Genomic DNA, 19,119 nt, shown 5'->3' with positions numbered 1-19,119 from the left:
ACCAACATCATCCTCTGTCATTTGGAATATTGATATATATATATATATATATATATATATAGATATAGATAGATATCATCTCTGTATATTTTATTTCTATCTGACACATTCTCAACATCTCAACTGACTAAAACCTTCCATTTACCCCCTGGCGCCACACAGTTCTACAAGTCTGAAATCACAGTATAATATCTCTGTTCCCTTGTTATTAATTCAACACAAAAACAACATTTTAAGTGAGAAATCAATGTCTAACTATAGGCAAATTATTAATTGAGTGGTTATGCATTAAAATTGATCAAAGCATAATTATGGATAATAGGCAATTACGACACTGGGTGTTTAATGTCGGGAGGCCCACACTTTACATCATTACGTTTCTCCTCCCTAAAGAGTAGATAGAAAAGTGAATTTGAACACAAACTACTGTGAAAACATAATCCATTTAACTGTGCATTTCAATAACGTGAGGTATAGTGTAACAAAAATGACTGTTTATAAGGTGGTATAACTTTTGTTATCTACGTTGCTCCAAATGGGGCGGCATGTAGTCCAGTGGTTAGAGCGTTGGACTAGAAACCGAAAGGTCGATCCCCCGAGCTGACAAGGTAAAAATATGTCGTTCTGAACAAGACAGTTAACCCACTATTCCTAGGCCACCATTGAAAATAAGAATGCGTTTTTTAACTGAATTGCCTAGTTAAATAAATACACGTTGCATTATCTGTGCATTGGTTCCTGTGGAAGTTGTTTGTTTATATTAGTCCAGGGTTTTAGTCTCAGGCCATGGCTCAGTCAGGTCTTTTGTAGCACTGAGAAGTTCTCCACTGCCTCTGCACTGCCAATCCACATTTAGGAGACACATGGAGAGAGCTCAAGAGAGGGGGATCAAAGAGGACAGCAAGAGGGAGGCAGAGAAGAGGGGAGGAAGGTGGAAGAGAGACTGGCACATGATCTTTGACACGGCGTGTCGAAAGCAGCTGTCTGACACAGGTGTCCTTCACTCCTTCTGCGGCGTTGTGAAGATTGCCTTGTGATCAAGGCAACAATGCAGCAACAGCAACGGCAGCAGCGTGAGGATGAGGAGGGGGGGAGGGATGTGAGTGTGAGAGCATGCCGTAGATCCAAAAAAGGCTGAGTGCTAGTGTCAGAGAGCTAGGAAAACCTCTGCTGCCTCTCATGATAGCACTGTGCCCTGGGATACATCACGTTTACCTGATACATCTAACACACACACACACACTAGTGATACCGTCAGAGAGGGATGCCTCTGATGATAGCACTGTGCCCTGGGATACATCACCTTTACCTGATACATCTAACACACACACACACTAGTGATACCGTCAGAGAGGGATGCCTCTGATGATAGCACTGTGCCCTGGGATACATCACCTTTACCTGATACATCTAACACACACACACTAGTGATACCGTCGGAGAGGGATGCCTCTGATGATAGCACTGTGCCCTGGGATACATCACCTTTACCTGATACATCTAACACACACACACACTAGTGATACCGTCAGAGAGGGATGCCTCTGATGATAGCACTGTGCCCTGGGATACATCACCTTTACCTGATACATCTAACACACACACACACTAGTGATACCGTCAGAGAGGGATGCCTCTGATGATAGCACTCACTGTGTCCTGGGATACATCACCTTTACCTGATACATCTAACACACACACACTAGTGATACCGTCGGAGAGGGATGCCTCTGATGATAGCACTGTGCCCTGGGATACATCACCTTTACCTGATACATCTAACACACACACACTAGTGATACCGTCAGAGAGGGATGCCTCTGATGATAGTACTCACTGTGTCTTGGGATACATCACCTTTACCTGATACATCTAACACACACACACTAGTGATACCGTCAGAGAGGGATGCCTCTGATGATAGCACTGTGCCCTGGGATACATCACCTTTACCTGACACTCTAGATCTCTGTGAACAGAACAGAGACGATTCAGTCAAAGTATATTTTGATAAAGTGTTGTTGTGATGTCGTCAAAAGGGTTCTTTCATCAATGGCTTCTGTTAGTGAGAAGTAGGTACGCAGGTAGGTGGCTACTTAGATTACCTTTGTTTATTCATTTTCGAAAAGGACAGAGTGTGCATTTTTAGGTGGGAGGATGAAACATCCATGGAAAATGTGTATCAGTGTAGAAACGTGGGACTGAGCTAACACTTGTCTTTTCTGCTCATCTCTAACACAGCGAATGGGAGCGAGCTCCACATTGGCAGTGTACGCTATGAGGACACAGGCGCCTACACCTGCATTGCTAAGAATGAGGTGGGGGTGGACGAGGACATATCGTCCCTGTTTGTGGAGGACTCAGCCAGAAAGACACGTAAGTGGCTGAGAGTAGAACATGGAAAAATGTCTCTGGGATTTTCAAAAGCCAATTTAGGCAATGAAAATGTAGACAGTAATTAACAATTACAATTACAATACAATTAACGAAAATAGTAGGCTGTAGAAAGCAGAGGTGGGACCAAGTCATTGTTTCACAAGTCACAAGTAAGTCTCAAGTCTTAGCACTCAAGTCCCAAGTCCCAAGTCAAGACAGGCAACTCTGTTGTTCTTTTTGCTGCACTGCTTTGCTTTATCTTGGCCAGGTCGCAGTTGTAAATGAGAACTTGTTCTCAACTGGCCTACCTGGCTAAATAAAGGTTACATTTTTATTTTTATTTTTTTAAGTCCCAGTCAAGTCTCAAGTCCAGACCAATAAATCTCAAGTGCTAAACTTTGAGTTTCGAGTCCTAAACAAGTCATAATGTGCTCTTCAATGTAATTCCATTTCATATTTTTAAGAGTAGTATCACTTAGTATATTACATTTACACAAATCATGAATGCATTTAAAAAGTATACATATTTTTTATTTTCCAAATAAACCTCATATTTCCATGGAAATACATGGGTAGCCATGAGAAAGTCCCCCCCCCCCTCATATCAATCGCCTATCGAGGATCGCTATGGGCCGCAATCTATAATTTTCTTTCCACATGTTTTGCAAGTTGCAATGTGTTTTTTTTGTTGACTACATCGTAGTCTTTATATCCGAAAATAATAATTTGGGGTATCATCTTTCCAAGGGCTCCGTCTGAATTCACCCACTGACGTTCCTCTGCACTGCCTCGCGCAACTTTTTCTCAGCTGGCTCAATTTGATTGGCTGCTCTCCGATTCAAACTGTAATCCGTTAAATGAAGAGTTGATGCGCTGCACAATTTTTAATATTTGGGCTTGGGGAGGGTATCAAGTCAGTTTGAGTCAAAAGGCTCAAGTCCAAGTTAAGTCACGAGTCATTGGTGTTAAAGTCAAAGTCGAGTTGCAAGTCATCATATTTGTGACTGACTTGATTCTGACTCGAGTCCACACCTCTGGTAGAAAGTGTCAGAAACAGAAGTTATAACAAATAAATTATAATGCTTTGTATCTGATTTATTGTATAGTATCTGTATGTACAGTATATATATATAACATTTGTACAGCCTTTGAGATTTAGATAGACCTCAAATGCAATTTAAAAAATCTAGAACACATTTATGTTGTGATAATACAGAATCTCTGTCTCTGTAAAGAAACACTCTTGCTAAATGTGTTTCTGTCCCACTTTTTCTGAAATGACTTGATATGACATGGTCTCTTCTCTTCTCTCTCTCTCTTCTCTCTCTCCTCTGTCTCCCTTTCTCCATCTCTCTTCTGTCATTCTGATGCTGATGCTGCAGTTGCAAACATACTGTGGCGGGAGGAAGGTACTAAAACCTACTGTTGTATAACACTTGTCACCATGTCTTATTCCCTGTTCTTTTAAATGAACCTCTAGAATAGACCAACAGTCTTCTGAATGCCCATGTCTTGTCGGGTGAATAGGTTCATTATATGCAGTATATGTCAAATCAAATTGTATTTGTCACATACATATGTTTAGCAGATGTTATTGTGTGTGTAGCGAAATGCTGGTGTAGAATACACTCCACAAGAGTAACGCTACTGATTAGCAGCTTTACCGCTAATTTCCATCATTTTACTTTATCTTCCTGAATGATGATTGGTGTGTATGTGTTCTTGCTGAAAACAGTATTTCACAAAACCATGAAAAGATACACACAATTAAAACAGTTTTGTTACAGGCCTGCCTCAACACTTCAGCACACATAACTCTTCCTCAGAACAGTATAATCGAGTTGTGACACCAAAACGTGTGTATGAGAAGAACTCTTTTGGCTGATTAGAGAGTATGAGAGAGGCCCACCCGTTTGAATCCTGATGCAGACTGCACCACTGGCCTGCACGTCACAACATGACTGTGTCAGCAGCACTCACGGTGTTGATTTCACCTCGTCATTCAATATGATGTAACCTGCCATCCATCCCCACACAATGTGCTTTTCCAAAGCATGAATAGCAGTTGTCTAGTAAACAGCTGTTGTTTAGGGTCAGGTAACTGGCCCGCAAAATGTTATTGCGCTCATAGCGGCTATCAAGTTTGAGAAGACAGTCTCACAATTCACTCGCTAGACATACTGTTTGCAGAGACTGACTGTGCTGTCAAAATGTCTGACAACACCACCAGTCATTCAACAGCTCAGGCGTTGCTAACAGGGTCTGTAGGCACTGGTAGGCTCTTGAATGTTAGCTGAACCAATTTTTATGTCCTATCTCCCCAGGGTTGAGCGTAGGGAACATGTTCTATGTGTTTTCTGATGAGGGCATCACGGTGCTGCAGCCCAGCAAGTGTGAGATACGCAGACACATCAAGTGCACCGAGAGGATCATGGCCAGCTATGTGAGTACATACTGTACATGTTTTAGAGGATAATGATTTTTTGGACTTTGTATTTGTGGACTTTTTATGACTTGAGATGATATTAAATATATACTAATCCAGAGGGAATAAGCCTCACTCTTACAGATATACGGTTCATTCAGAAAGTATTCAGACCCCTGGACTTTTTCCACATTTTGTTACGTTGCAGCCTTATTCTAAAATGTATTAAATAAATAGAAATCGTCAACAATCTACACACAACACCCCATAATGACAAAACAAAAAATAGAATAATGAAATATCACATTTACATAGGTAGTCAAACCCTTTACTCAGTACTTTGTTGAAGCACCTTTGGCAGCGAACACAGCCTGGAGTCTTCTTGGGTATGACGCTACAAGCTTGGCACACCTGTATTTGGGGAGTTTCTCCCATTCTTCTCCGCAGATCCTCTCAGGTTGGATGGGGAGCGTTGATGCACAGCTATTTTCAGGTCAGATGTTCAATCGGGTTCAAGTCCAGGCTCTGGCTGGGCACTCAAGGACATTCAAAGATTTGTCCCGAAGCCACTCCTGCATTGTCTTGGCTGTGTGCTTAGGGTCGATGTACTGCTGGAAGGTGAACCTTCATCCCAGTCTGAGGTCCTGAGCACTCTGGAGGTGGTTTTTATCAAGGATCTCTCTGTACTTTGCTACGTTCATCTTTCCCTCAATCCTGACTAGTCTCCCAGTCCCTGCCACTGAAAAACATCCCCACAGCATAATGCTGCCACCACCATGCTTCACCGTAGGGATGGTGCCAGGTTTCCTCCAGAATTGAAGCTTAGTATTCAGGCAAAGAGCGGCCAGCTCTCGGAAGAGTGTTGGTGGTTCCACACTTCTTCCATTTAAGAATGTTGGAGGCCACTGTGTTCTTGGGGACCTTCAGTGCTGCAGAAATGTTTTGGTACCCTCTCCTGTCTCTGAGCTCTATGGTTTTTGCTCTGACATGCACAGTCAACTGTGGGACCTTATATAGACAGGTGTGTGCCTTTCCAAATCATGTCCAAGTAATTGAATTTACCACAGGTGGACTCCAATCAAGTTGTAGAAACATCTCAAGGATGATCAATGGAAACAGGATGCACCTGAGCTCAATTTCGAGTCTCATTGCAAAGGGTCTGAATACTTATGTAAATAAGGTATTTCTGTTTTTTACTTTAATACATAGACAAAACTTTCTGGAAAACGTGTTTTCGCATTGACATTATGGGGTATTGTGTGTAGATTGAGGGGGAAAGGAATTTAACACATTTAAAGGATGTAACTTAACAGAATGTGGAAAAGGGAATGGGTCCCCCCACACACACACACACACACTCCACTACAGCCCATTGCCAGTGTCTGTGCCCTCCGTTCACTAAATGTTACGGGATTACGAATGTCCATTAGTCAAAGACCCCAAGTCAATAGCTCACAGTAAACCTGCACGTCTGTAATATACTGTACTAGAGAACATCGCTCTCTCAAAGTAATGGGCTTAAGTTGGTAAAAGTTGCTTGTTTTTCTGAGGGATTTAAGTTGTACAGATTGCGGTAATTGTATTACAGATCAATACAAACGTAATACGGCATGTGTTAGTCCATTGCTGCTGTAAACAGCATTTTCTCTGCTGCATGATGGCCCAATCCCGTGTGTGGAAGCTATGTGATTAACCGTGGATTCGCCGCGCTCCCTTCTATTCTTGCTTCTTCTTCGTCATCGTCTTCTTCTGCTTCCTCCCTTCTTCCCGTCTTTCGTTCCTCCATTCGATCTCTTCTTCCATCCCGTTCTTTCTCCAGGAGGAGATGTGCCCGAAAGGTGAAGGTGTGTCTCCAGAACACTGTGTGTGGTCCTCAGCGGTCAGTGTGAGGGATAAATACATCTACGTCACCCAGCCCCTTCAGAAACGCCTGCTGGTCATCGACACCCAGGCCCAGAATGTGGTGCAGGTTGGTTGGTATTATTAATCTTCTCTATGAGCTGTTTAGAGAGTCGTCGTCGTCCCCCCCCGAGGCTTTTACACAGGTCACCAATAGGTAGAGAGAGAGAGAGAGAGAGAGAGAGAGAGAGAGAGAGAGAGAGAGATGAAAACAGACAAGTTAGTTTCCCAATCGCCAAGTTCTTGTCACACTTCGCCATGCCCTCACGGGTGTGTGTGAGTGCAGGGGGTTAATGCATCATCCCTTTCCTCTCTCCCTCCATCTCTCTCTGCCTCCTGTACCTCACCCTCTATCTCAGCCGTCTCCACTCTTTACGGAGACGTTTCTGGGAGTCTTTTGAAAGAGACAGAAAGAGCACCCTTCTTGTGCTCATATGTTGACTCGACAACAGCAACAACAGCAAAGTCATTTTCGTTTACTGTCACGCTGCATGATATTAGATACTGAACATTATTTAAAAAAAATGTAATATAACTTTAGCTGGAGAAATGCTGTAAAAATAAAATGGCTGTAAAAGAACAGTGAGCTGATAGTAAGTGAGATGTGTCTGTAACAAACTAGGAGTATACGGGGGGATGTGGCGAGCGGTCAGTTGCCTGTATGTCTCATTGTTTGGTGCACTCTGCCCCCCCCCCATTCCCCTTCTCTGACATGTGAGTGGCAGCGTCAGCGTCCCCCTCCTCCTCTGAGGGGTCTGGGAGTGGGAGTGCTGTTGACACATAGCTGACCAGTGGAAAATAAATAGGCTGGCTTCCCATTACTGAACACATGCCTCTGTCGCGCTTCACTGGGGGTGGCGATGGGGAAGGGAGGGGGGTCGGGAGGACTAGTCGAAGAGAATAGAAATGCAGGAGCACGGGATCAAACACGCTGGTTGACTTCAACATACGAGACGAACTGACACAAAGAGACGGGAAACACGGGGATAAATGCACAAGGGAAAATCAGCGACACCTGGAGGGGGGTAGAAACAATCACAAGGACAGGTGAAACAGATCACGCTTCTGTGTGTCTCTCTCTCTCTCTCTCTCTCTCTCTCTCTCTCAAGACGGTAGAGACAGATCCTTTCCCAGTGAAGCTGCTCTATGACAAGTCACATGACCAGGTCTGGGTGCTAAGCTGGGGCAGCATGCAGAAGTCCCACCCAACCTTAAAGGTAAGGAGTTATTGGTGTGCACTTGTGTATTTTTGTCCATTCGTGTGTTTGTGTGTGTGCATGTGTAGTATTTAATCTATGTATGTTTCGCAATGTTCGCAAACTACAATTTACAGCTGTGGCACTGTAGACAGTGCCTTCAGGGATGATTACAGCCCCCCAGGGGTAGTATTTATAGGGCTGAGGTAACCGAGGGCAGCAGCACAGCTTACTTCAACTGCTGAGGGACTACATTGTCATTTTGCAATGGCCACAACATGTTTATTGTTATGTTCCTCTTCCTTTGGAATTCTATTCAAATCTTGTGAGGTGCTCTGTCTGTCAGTAGCCAATACTCTCCCTTGCTAACAGCCTTATTAGCAAGGGAGAGTATGTGAGCACTTGTCAGTTTGAGCTCATTGTGAAATCCTAATATGTTCTCACGACCAACCGAGACGCAATGGGTCTCAAATAAAGAGGAGGCGAGGCAGTTTTGAAAGGCACATTTCTATTCCGTTCATTCTTCAAAGTGTTGTAAATTCTCAAATGGCTCTGCATAAGCATTCGGGTGAATTGTCATAACTACTCAAACACGCCTGGCGTTCTGTTGTCACTCAATAGTAATGAATAATTACAAAATGAGGCTCGAATCATTCGGTCCAAAATTCAATTTCAGGCAATCTGCATAACTGACTGTGGGGCATATGGATCACACGGCAGATGAATGGCTTGATAATGTCATTATTACTTGGAATGCAAGTAATTGACCTGAGCACCGGCAGTACTCCGTCCTCCAATTCAACATTTAAACACCTCCATTTTTTTTACTAGCTCAATATCTCTAAGCAAACGTCCAAGTGAGATTGTCAATTTATTAGATCAAAACAAATGAAGGCGGAGGGATGTTGAAAAGGGAGGGAAAGCCTTTCCAACTGTCTGATGGGTCTCACTGTCGACGTGTGCATGTGCCAATGCTGGCTATTCAGAGACAGCAATTGAGGCAGAGGTAATATAATAATGCATTAGCAGATGCTTTTATCCAAAGCGGCTTACAGTCCTGCGTGCCTACGTCTTACGTATGGCTGGTCCAAGGAATCAAACCCACTGTCCTGGCATCACAAGCACCACGGTCCACCAACTAAAGCCACAGAGGACCACAGAGAGAGACATGTGCGGTATCAAGCAGATGCACCGATAGAGGTCTAAGAGTGTCTGACCACCTGCTCTTTTTCCCCCCATCCTATGAGAAAAGTCCCCTTTCAGATTGGTGGCCTTGTTTCGTTGTTACATTTTTATTTCACTTTAAGTATATTTTCTCTCTTGTTTAAAAAAAAATGAGTTGCCCATCAAACTAGCTCATTTCAAAACAACTGTATCTTGGAAAATGGCCCCATGCGATCACATATTGCACTCATTCCTGCTGGCAGAAGCTACCTGTGCTAAACGTTTAGTGTAGTAGCTAGTTGTATGTGTCATCTCACTGTCAGGAACAGGAAAGGCTTCAATTTGAGTGTTTGTTCGCAGGCCTAAGAGGTAGATGTCAGCAGCAGAACAAACCAAGTATGGGTAGCTGAGGCCCAATATGGACAGATTTGTTGCCAGTCAAGACTGTTTTGCGTGGCTGATTGGGATGCACGACAAGTCGATAAGCCAGTGCGAATGACTAGTGCATCAGTGTTGTATCGATGTGCATGCCGAACAGAGTTGCTTCCCACTGGGCAGCTAACACGGTCATTTTTCTCCTCCCATGATTTTATTTCCATTAGGATAACAGCCTACACAAGAAATAACTCATATTGATAACCATCTAGGTGTCACCTTGATACACACATACAGTCTACTACTCAATTGGGAGGGCATGAATGGCAACAACACCGTTTGCCAAGCAACGGCATGGGTGGCAGTCACAGTAAGCACGGGCATACAAGCAACGGTACATCCATCATCAGTACTTTTAATTAAAAACAAAATGGTCTGTTTTATATCTGAAAATTTACAATTATTTGTGTAAAACTAACAGTGAAATACGACTCAGACTCCTCCTCTGGCTTCAAAGCAGAAGTCCAAACTCTCGTGGTACGGGGAAGCTCAATGTACAGTAATTGCGCAGTAAGAAAAAAACACAGCTCAGTCAAAACCATCTAACCTGTAGCTTTTGACACACCCACTCATTTCCACACGCCCACTACTTTCCTTTTGACACACCCACTCATTTCCACACGCCCACTACTTTCCTTTTGACACACCCACTCATTTCCACACGCCCACTACTTTCCTTTTGACACACCCACTCATTTCCACACGCCCACTACTTTCCTTTTGACACACCCACTCATTTCCACACGCCCACTACTTTCCTTTTGACACACCCACTCATTTCCACACGCCCACTACTTTCCTTTTGACACACCCACTCATTTCCACAAGCCCACTACTTTCCTTTTGACACACCCACTCATTTCCACACGCCCACTACTTTCCTTTTGACACACCCCACAGCAGCTGCACCCTCCTCGAACAAACTCCAACCACAGATTAATACTAGTTAGATTGTTTCAACAGCATAGCTAACTAGCTAATTTACATAATCTACATTCGCTATGATCATCTGATCAGCCCACCCCTCTTTGCCTTCTCTTTCAGCAGTAGGCTATAAGCTTGCTTACAGTGGGATGAGTGTGATTTTGCAGGAAAGAAATGCCTAGGCTACAATATATACTGAACAAAAATATAAACACAACATGTTTCATGAGCTGAAATAAAAGATCCCAGAATTTTTCCATATGCACAAAAAGCTTATTTCTCTCAAATGTTGTGCACAAATTTGTTTACATCCTTGTTAGTAAACCTTTCTCCTTTGCCAAGATAATCCATCCACCTGACAGGTGTGGCATCTCAAGAACATTTAACATTTAAGTCATTTAGCAGACGCTCTTATCCAGAGCGACTTACAAATTGGTGCATTCACCTTATGACCTCCAGTGGAACAGTAGTGCATCTAAATCTTTTCAGGGGGGGGGGGTGAGAGGGATTACTTTATCCTATCCTAGGTATTCCTTAAAGAGGTGGGGTTTCAGGTGTCTCCGGAAGGTGGTGATTGACTCCGCTGTCCTGGCGTCGTGAGGGAGTTTGTTCCACCATTGGGGGGCCAGAGCAGCGAACAGTTTTGACTGGGCTGAGCGGGAACTGTACTTCCTCAGTGGTAGGGAGGCGAGCAGGCCAGAGGTGGATGAACGCAGTGCCCTTGTTTGGGTGTAGGGCCTGATCAGAGCCTGGAGGTACTGAGGTGCCGTTCCCCTCACAGCTCCGTAGGCAAGCACCATGGTCTTGTAGCGGATGCGAGCTTCAACTGGAAGCCAGTGGAGGGAGCGGAGGAGCGGGGTGACGTGAGAGAACTTGGGAAGGTTGAACACCAGACGGGCTGCGGCGTTCTGGATGAGTTGTAGGGGTTTAATGGCACAGGCAGGGAGCCCAGCCAACAGCGAGTTGCAGTAATCCAGACGGGAGATGACAAGTGCCTGGATTAGGACCTGCGCCGCTTCCTGTGTGAGGCAGGGTCGTACTCTGCGGATGTTGTAGAGCATGAACCTACAGGAACGGGCCACCGCCTTGATGTTAGTTGAGAACGACAGGGTGTTGTCCAGGATCACGCCAAGGTTCGTAGCGCTCTGGGAGGAGGACACAATGGAGTTGTCAACCGTGATGGCGAGATCATGGAACGGGCAGTCCTTCCCGGGAGGAAGAGCAGCTCCGTCTTGCCGAGGTTCAGCTTGAGGTGGTGATCCGTCATCCACACGGATATGTCTGCCAGACATGCAGAGATGCGATTCGCCACCTGGTCATCAGAAGGGGAAAGGAGAAGATTAATTGTGTGTCGTCTGCATAGCAATGATAGGAGAGACCATGTGAGGTTATGACAGAGCCAAGTGACTTGGTGTATAGCGAGAATAGGAGAGGGCCTAGAACAGAGCCTGGGGGACACCAGTGGTGAGAGCACGTGGTATGGAGACGGATTCTCGCCACGCCACCTGGTAGGAGCGACCTGTCAGGTAGGACGCAATCCAAGCGTGGGCCGCGCCGGAGATGCCCAACTCGGAGAGGGTGGAGAGGAGGATCTGATGGTTCACAGTATCGAAGGCAGCCGATAGGTCTAGAAGGATGAGAGCAGAGGAGAGAGAGTTAGCTTTAGCAGTGCGGAGCGCCTCCGTGATACAGAGAAGAGCAGTCTCAGTTGAATGACTAGTCTTGAAACCTGACTGATTTGGATCAAGAAGGTCATTCTGAGAGAGATAGCGGGAGAGCTGGCCAAGGACGGCACGTTCAAGAGTTTTGGAGAGAAAAAGAAGAAGGGATACTGGTCTGTAGTTGTTGACATCGGAGGGATCGAGTGTAGGTTTTTCAGAAGGGTGCAACTCTCGCTCTCTTGAAGACGGAAGGGGCGTAGCCAGCAGTCAGGGATGAGTTGATGAGCGAGGTGAGGTAAGGGAGGAGGTCTCCGGAAATGGTCTGGAGAAGAGAGGAGGGGATAGGGTCAAGCGGGCAGGTTGTAGGGCGGCCGGCCGTCACAAGACGCGAGATTTCATCTGGAGAGAGAGGGGAGAAAGAGGTCAGAGCACAGGGTAGGGCAGTGTGAGCAGAACCAGCGGTGTCGTTTGACTTAGCAAACGAGGATCGGATGTCGTCGACCTTCTTTCAAAATGGTTGAAGTCATCTGCAGAGAGGGAGGAGGGGGAGGGGAGGGAGGATTCAGGAGGGAGGAGAAGGTTGCAAAGAGCTTCCTAGGGTTAGAGGCAGATGCTTGGAATTTAGAGTGGTAGAAAGTGGCTTTAGCAGCAGAGAAGAAGAGGAAAATGTAGAGAGGAGGGAGTGAAAGGATGTCAGGTCCGCAGGGGAGCGAGTTCCTCCATTTCCGCTCGGCTGCCCGGAGCCCTGTTCTGTGAGCTCGCAATGAGTCGTCGAGCCACGGAGCGGGAGGGGAGGACCGAGCCGGCCTGGAGGATAGGGGACATAGAGAGTCAAAGGATGCAGAAAGGGGGAGGAGAGGAGGGTTGAGGAGGCAGAATCAGGAGATAGGTTGGAGAAGGTTTGAGCAGAGGAAGAGATGATAGGATGGAAGAGGAGAGAGAGTAGCGGGAGAGAGAGCGAAGGTTGGGACGGCGCGATACCATCCGAGTAGGGGCAGTGTGGGAAGTGTTGGATGAGAGCGAGGGGAAAAGGATACAAGGTAGTGGTCGGAGACTTGGAGGGGAGTTGCAACGAGGTTAGTGGAAGAACAGCATCTAGTAAAGATGAGGTCGAGCGTATTTCCTGCCTTGTGAGTAGGGGGAAGGTGAGAGGGTGAGGTCAAAAGAGAGAGGAGTGGAAAGAAGGAGGCAGAGAGGAATGAGTCAAAGGTAGGCGTGGGGAGGTTAAAGTCGCCCAGAACTGTGAGAGGTGAGCCGTCCTCAGGAAAGGAGCTTATCAAGGCATCAAGCTCATTGATGAACTCTCGAGGGAACCTGGAGGGCGATAAATGATAAGGATGTTAAGCTTGAAAGGGCTGGTAACTGTGACAGCATGGAATTCAAAGGAGGCGATAGACAGATGGGTAAGGGGAGAAAGAGAGAATGACCACTTGGGAGAGATGAGGATCCCGGTGCCACCACCCCGCTGACCAGAAGCTCTCGGGGTGTGCGAGAACACGTGGGCAGACGAAGAGAGAGCAGTAGGAGTAGCAGTGTTGTCTGTGGTGATCCATGTTTCCGTCAGTGCCAAGAAGTCGAGGGACTGGAGGGAGACATAGGCGGAGATGAACTCTGCCTTGTTGGCGCAGATCGGCAGTTCCAGAGGCTACCGGAGACCTGGAACTCCACGTGGGTCGTGCGCTGGGACCACCAGATTAGGGTGGGCGCGGCCACGCGGTGTGGAGCGTTTGTATGGTCTGTGCAGAGGGGAGAGAACAGGGATAGACAGACACATAGTTGACAGGCTACACAAGAGGCTACGCTAATGCAAAGGAGATTGGAATGACAAGTGGACTACACGTCACGAGTGTTCAGAGAGTTAAGCTTACGTAGCAAGAATCTTATTGACTAAACTGATTAAAATGATACAGTACTGCTGAAGTGGCCTAGCTGGCAGAGGCTGCGTTGTTGACTAAGTAGGCTAGTTGGCATTGGCTGCGTTGTTGACACTACACTAATCAAGTCGTTCCGTTGAGTGTAATAGTTTCTACTGTGCTGCTATTCGGGGCTAGCTGGCTAGCTAGCAGTGTTGATTACGTTACGTTGCGTTAAAAGAACGACAATAGCTGGCTAACTAACCTAGGAAATCGCTCTAGACTACACAATTATCTTTGATACAAAGAGGCTATGTAGCTAGCTATGTAGCTAGCTACGATCAAACAAATCAAGCCGTTGTACTGTAATGAAATGAAATGAAAAATGTGATACTACCTGTGGAGCGAAGCGAAATGCGACCGGATTGTTGAGTGCAGAAGTTCTGTTCGGTAGACGTTGGCTAGCTGTTGGCTAGCTAGCAGAGTCTCCTATGTTAAGGTAGACATAAAACTACACACTCTAAACTACACAATTATCTTGGGTACGAAGACAGCAAAGACAACTATGTAGCTAGCTAACACTACACTAATCAAGTCGTTCAGTTGAGTGTAATAGTTGTGCTGCTAATCGGTAGACGGTGGACTAGCTAACGGTGGACGTTAGCTAGCTGGCTAGCTGCAGGGCAGTGTAGACTGCGTTAGGACGACGAAATACGATAATTACGCAATTATCTATGATACAAAGACGGCTGTGTAGCTAGCTAAGAAGAAATTGCTAAGATTAGACAAATCAAACCGTTGTACTATAATGAAATGTAATGAAATGTAATGAAATGTAATACTACCTGCGGACCGAGTGCAGATGCGACCGCTCGCTCCAACCCGGAAGTGCCAGAAGCTGAAGAAGCTGATTAAACAGCATGATCATTACACAGGTGCACCTTGTACTGGGGGACAATAAAAGGCCACTCTAAAATGTGCAGTTTTGCCACTCAACACAATGCCACAGATGTCTCAAGTTTTGAGGGAGTGTGCAATTGGCATTCTGACTGAAGGAATGTCCACCTGAGCTGTTGTCAGAGAATGTAATGTTAATTTCTCTACCATAAGCCTCCTCCAACCTCATTTTAGAGAATTTGGTATTATGTCCAACTGCCCTCACAACCACAGACCATGTGTAACCACGCCAGCCCAGTACCTCCACATCCGGCTTCTTCACCTGTGGGATTACCTGAGACCAGCTACCTGGACAGCTGATGAAAATGAAGAGTATTTCTCTCTGTAATAAAGACCTTTTGTTGAGAAAAACTCGATGTGCCCCTGCCCAGTCATGTGAAATCAATAGATTAGGGCCTAATTCATTTATTTCAATTGACTGATTTCCTTATATGAACTGTAACTCAGTAAAATTGTTGAAATTGTTGTATTTTGCATTTATATTTTTGTTCAGTATATATGTTGACATTTGGCTACAGGATCATTAGATAATTACCTATGAAACTAGGGTTTAGAAACATGTTGATATGAGCTTACAACATAACAGTGGCAAGACGCTGGAATATGTTGAAACCTCAGCATGATCAAAAGATGCAACTGTAATAGATACTTGGATAATGGAATTGGCCAGTAGAGGCCTGCAAGTTGGATATTAGTAAGTATGTTTGCACGAGCCTTGGCTTGTAGAAGTACGATCCTATCTCCTGTTTCTGAAGCTTGATGTACAAGTACACCCCCTAGAGAGGACACAGGTCTATCTCAGGAGTTGGATATTAGTATAAACTTGGATTTATAGTACAATTACAACATTACTTTACCCTCATAATATAGTGTAAGACCAGTGTAATATTCTTGTAAAGTGGGGACCTACAGTATAGAATATATAAAGCATTTCTTAATAATATTGAGATCCACCAGTCTGCCTTGAAGGAAGTACAGTTCAATATAAAAGGTACTCAGTCAGTACAAACCAATTTCCCTTCAGTGTTAAACCTACACAATAGGTGTAATACAGGAGAGAAAATAATAGCCGAGGTAAAATACAGTATGTGCCAGGGTGGTGGTGTGAAGTTTACAGCATCCTGAGCCTGTGAGAGCATTACTTCCCAATTAGACATGACTTCTATGATGTGAGCGCATTACTTCTTAATTAGACATGACTTCTTCGATGTGAGTCTGTGAGAGCATAACTTCTTAATTAGACATTACTTCTATGATGTGAGCCTGTGAGAGCATAACTTCCTAATTAGACATGACTTCTATGATGTGAGCCTGTGAGAGCATAACTTCATAATTAGACATGACTTCTATGATGTGAGCCTGTGAGAGCATAACTTCCTAATTAGACATGACTTCTATGATGTGAGCCTGTGAGAGCATAACTTCCTAATTAGACATGACTTCTATGATGTGAGCTTGTGAGAGCATAACTTCTTAATTAGACATGACTTCTATGATGTGAGCCTGTGAGAGCATAACTTCCTAATTAGACACAACTTCTGATGTGAGCCTGTGAGAGCATAACTTCTTAATTAGACATGACTTCTATGTGAGCCTGTGAGAGCATAACTTCTTAATTAGACATGACTTCTATGTGAGCCTGTGAGAGCATAACTTCATAATTAGACATGACTTCTATGATGTGAGCCTGTGAGAGCATAACTTCCTAATTAGACATGACTTCTATGATGTGAGCCTGTGAGAGCATAACTTCCTAATTAGACATGACTTCTATGATGTGAGCTTGTGAGAGCATAACTTCTTAATTAGACATGACTTCTATGATGTGAGCCTGTGAGAGCATAACTTCCTAATTAGACACAACTTCTGATGTGAGCCTGTGAGAGCATAACTTCTTAATTAGACATGACTTCTATGTGAGCCTGTGAGAGCATAACTTCCTAATTAGACATGACTTCTATGTGAGCCTGTGAGAGCATTACTTCCTAATTAGACATGACTTCTATGATGTGAGCCTGTGAGAGCATAACTTCCTAATTAGACATGACTTCTATGATGTGAGCTTGTGAGAGCATAACTTCTTAATTAGACATGACTTCTATGATGTGAGCCTGTGAGAGCATAACTTCCTAATTAGACACAACTTCTGATGTGAGCCTGTGAGAGCATAACTTCTTAATTAGACATGACTTCTATGTGAGCCTGTGAGAGCATAACTTCCTAATTAGACATGACTTCTATGTGAGCCTGTGAGAGCATTACTTCCTAATTAGACATGACTTATATGATGTGAGCCTGTGAGAGCATTACTTCCTAATTAGACATGACTTATATGATGTGAGCCTGTGAGAGCATTACTTCCTAATTAGACATGACTTATATGACGTGTGATCTCATTAACTCTTCACCATTGTAACAATGTAACATCTCTAATGACCTTCTTTATTAACAAGGTTTCTCTCTAAAAAAAACTGTTTTGTTACATCCGGGGCTCTGTAGCTCTGTTGACTGCAATGGCAAAGGGCGCTGCATTAAAACGTTTTTTAAATTTGTCAGTATAGTTTGCTCATAGGAAGACTGCAAAATACAAAATCAGGTCCCCCACTGACAATGTGATGGCTTTAGAGCTTTAGTAGGGATGGCACCGACTTCAGATTAGTGTCTTTAGTTGTTTTATCTTTAATTCAAATAGCTTCTACATTAAATATTTACTGGGGTTCCTTAAACAAGCCAAGCTATGCAGTGGTCACATAAACAGCCCACAAGTCCTTGACAGTGACCTGATTAATGTAGGGTACCTGATGAAGCATTTGTCATGTACATACTGGGTGGGGCCAATAAAGTGGATGGATAGATCGTCCAATGAGAAATGGATGAGTCAGACGACCACCTTTGACTTGTGACTTGTATCTTCTCAAGCAACCATTAGCCAATACATTTGTCTATCCTGTCTTGAGGTGAGGCCATATACAGTGCCTTGCGAAAGTATTTGGCCCCCTTGAACGTTGCGAACTTTTGCCACATTTCTGGCTTCAAACATAAAGATATAAAGCTGTATTTTTTTGTGAAGAATCAACACCAAGTGGGACACAATCATGAAGTGGAACGACATTTATTGGATATTTCAAACTTTTTTAACAAATCAAAAACTGAAAAATTGGGCGTGCAAAATTATTCAGCCCCTTTACTTTCAGTGCAGCAAACTCTCTCCAGAAGTTCAGTGAGGATCTCTGAATGATCCAATGTTGACCTAAATGACTAATGATGATAAATACAATCCACCTGTGTGTAATCAAGTCTCCGTATAAATGCACCTGCACTGTGATAGTCTCAGAGGTCCGTTAAAAGCGCAGAGAGCATCAAGAAGAACAAGGAACACACCAGGCAGGTCCGAGATACTGTTGTGAAGAAGTTTAAAGCCGGATTTGGATGCAAAAAGATTTCCCAAGCTTTAAACATCCCAAGGAGCACTGTGCAAGCGATAATATTGAAATGGAAGGAGTATCAGACCACTGCAAATCTACCAAGACCTGGCCCTCCCTCTAAACTTTCAGCTCATACAAGGAGAAGACTGATCAGAGATGCAGCCAAGAGGCCCATGATCACTCTGGATGAACTGCAGAGATCTACAGCTGAGTTGGGAGACTCTGTCCATAGGACAACAATCAGTCGTATATTGCACAAATCTGGCCTTTATGGAAGAGTGGCAAGAAGAAAGCCATTTCTTAAAGATATCCATAAAAAGTGTCATTTAAAGTTTGCCACAAGCCACCTGGGAGACACACCAAACATGTGGAAGAAGGTGCTCTGGTCAGATGAAACCAAAATTGAACTTTTTGGCAACAATGCAAAACGTTATGTTTGGCGTAAAAGCAACACAGCGCATCACCCTGAACACACCATCCCCACTGTCAAACATGGTGGTGGCAGCATCATGGTTTGGGCCTGCTTTTCTTCAGCAGGGACAGGGAAGATGGTTAAAATTGATGGGAAGATGGATGGAGCCAAATACAGGACCATTCGGGAAGAAAACCTGATGGAGTCTGCAACAGACCTGAGACTGGGACGGAGATTTGTCTTCCAACAAGACAATGACAATTCTAACACCTGGATATGTTTATTTTTGAACCATTCCATTGTAGATTTTGCTTTATGTTTTGGATCATTGTCTTGTTGGAAGACAAATCTCCGTCCCAGTCTCAGGTCTTTTGCAGACTCCATCAGGTTTT

General features: G+C 44.4%; 1 protein-coding gene across 1 annotated transcript in view; it reads left to right on the top strand.

Moving 5' to 3' along the window:
- The window catches only part of LOC115105279 (follistatin-related protein 4-like), a 63,508-nt gene that overhangs the window by 35,110 nt on the left and 9,279 nt on the right, over window positions 1-19,119 (top strand). Inside the window, exons 5-8 of the mRNA XM_065006809.1 lie at window positions 2,242-2,376; window positions 4,701-4,819; window positions 6,621-6,770; window positions 7,810-7,917. Coding sequence (XP_064862881.1) covers window positions 2,242-2,376; window positions 4,701-4,819; window positions 6,621-6,770; window positions 7,810-7,917 — 512 coding nt within the window. The remainder of the gene's footprint in view (window positions 1-2,241; window positions 2,377-4,700; window positions 4,820-6,620; window positions 6,771-7,809; window positions 7,918-19,119) is intronic.

The sequence above is a fragment of the Oncorhynchus nerka genome, linkage group LG22 (assembly GCF_034236695.1).
Source record: "Oncorhynchus nerka isolate Pitt River linkage group LG22, Oner_Uvic_2.0, whole genome shotgun sequence".
Lineage (NCBI taxonomy): Eukaryota > Metazoa > Chordata > Actinopteri > Salmoniformes > Salmonidae > Oncorhynchus > Oncorhynchus nerka.
The sequence above is the reverse complement of the archived record's forward strand: the minus strand, read 5'-3'. Positions and strand labels throughout refer to the sequence as shown.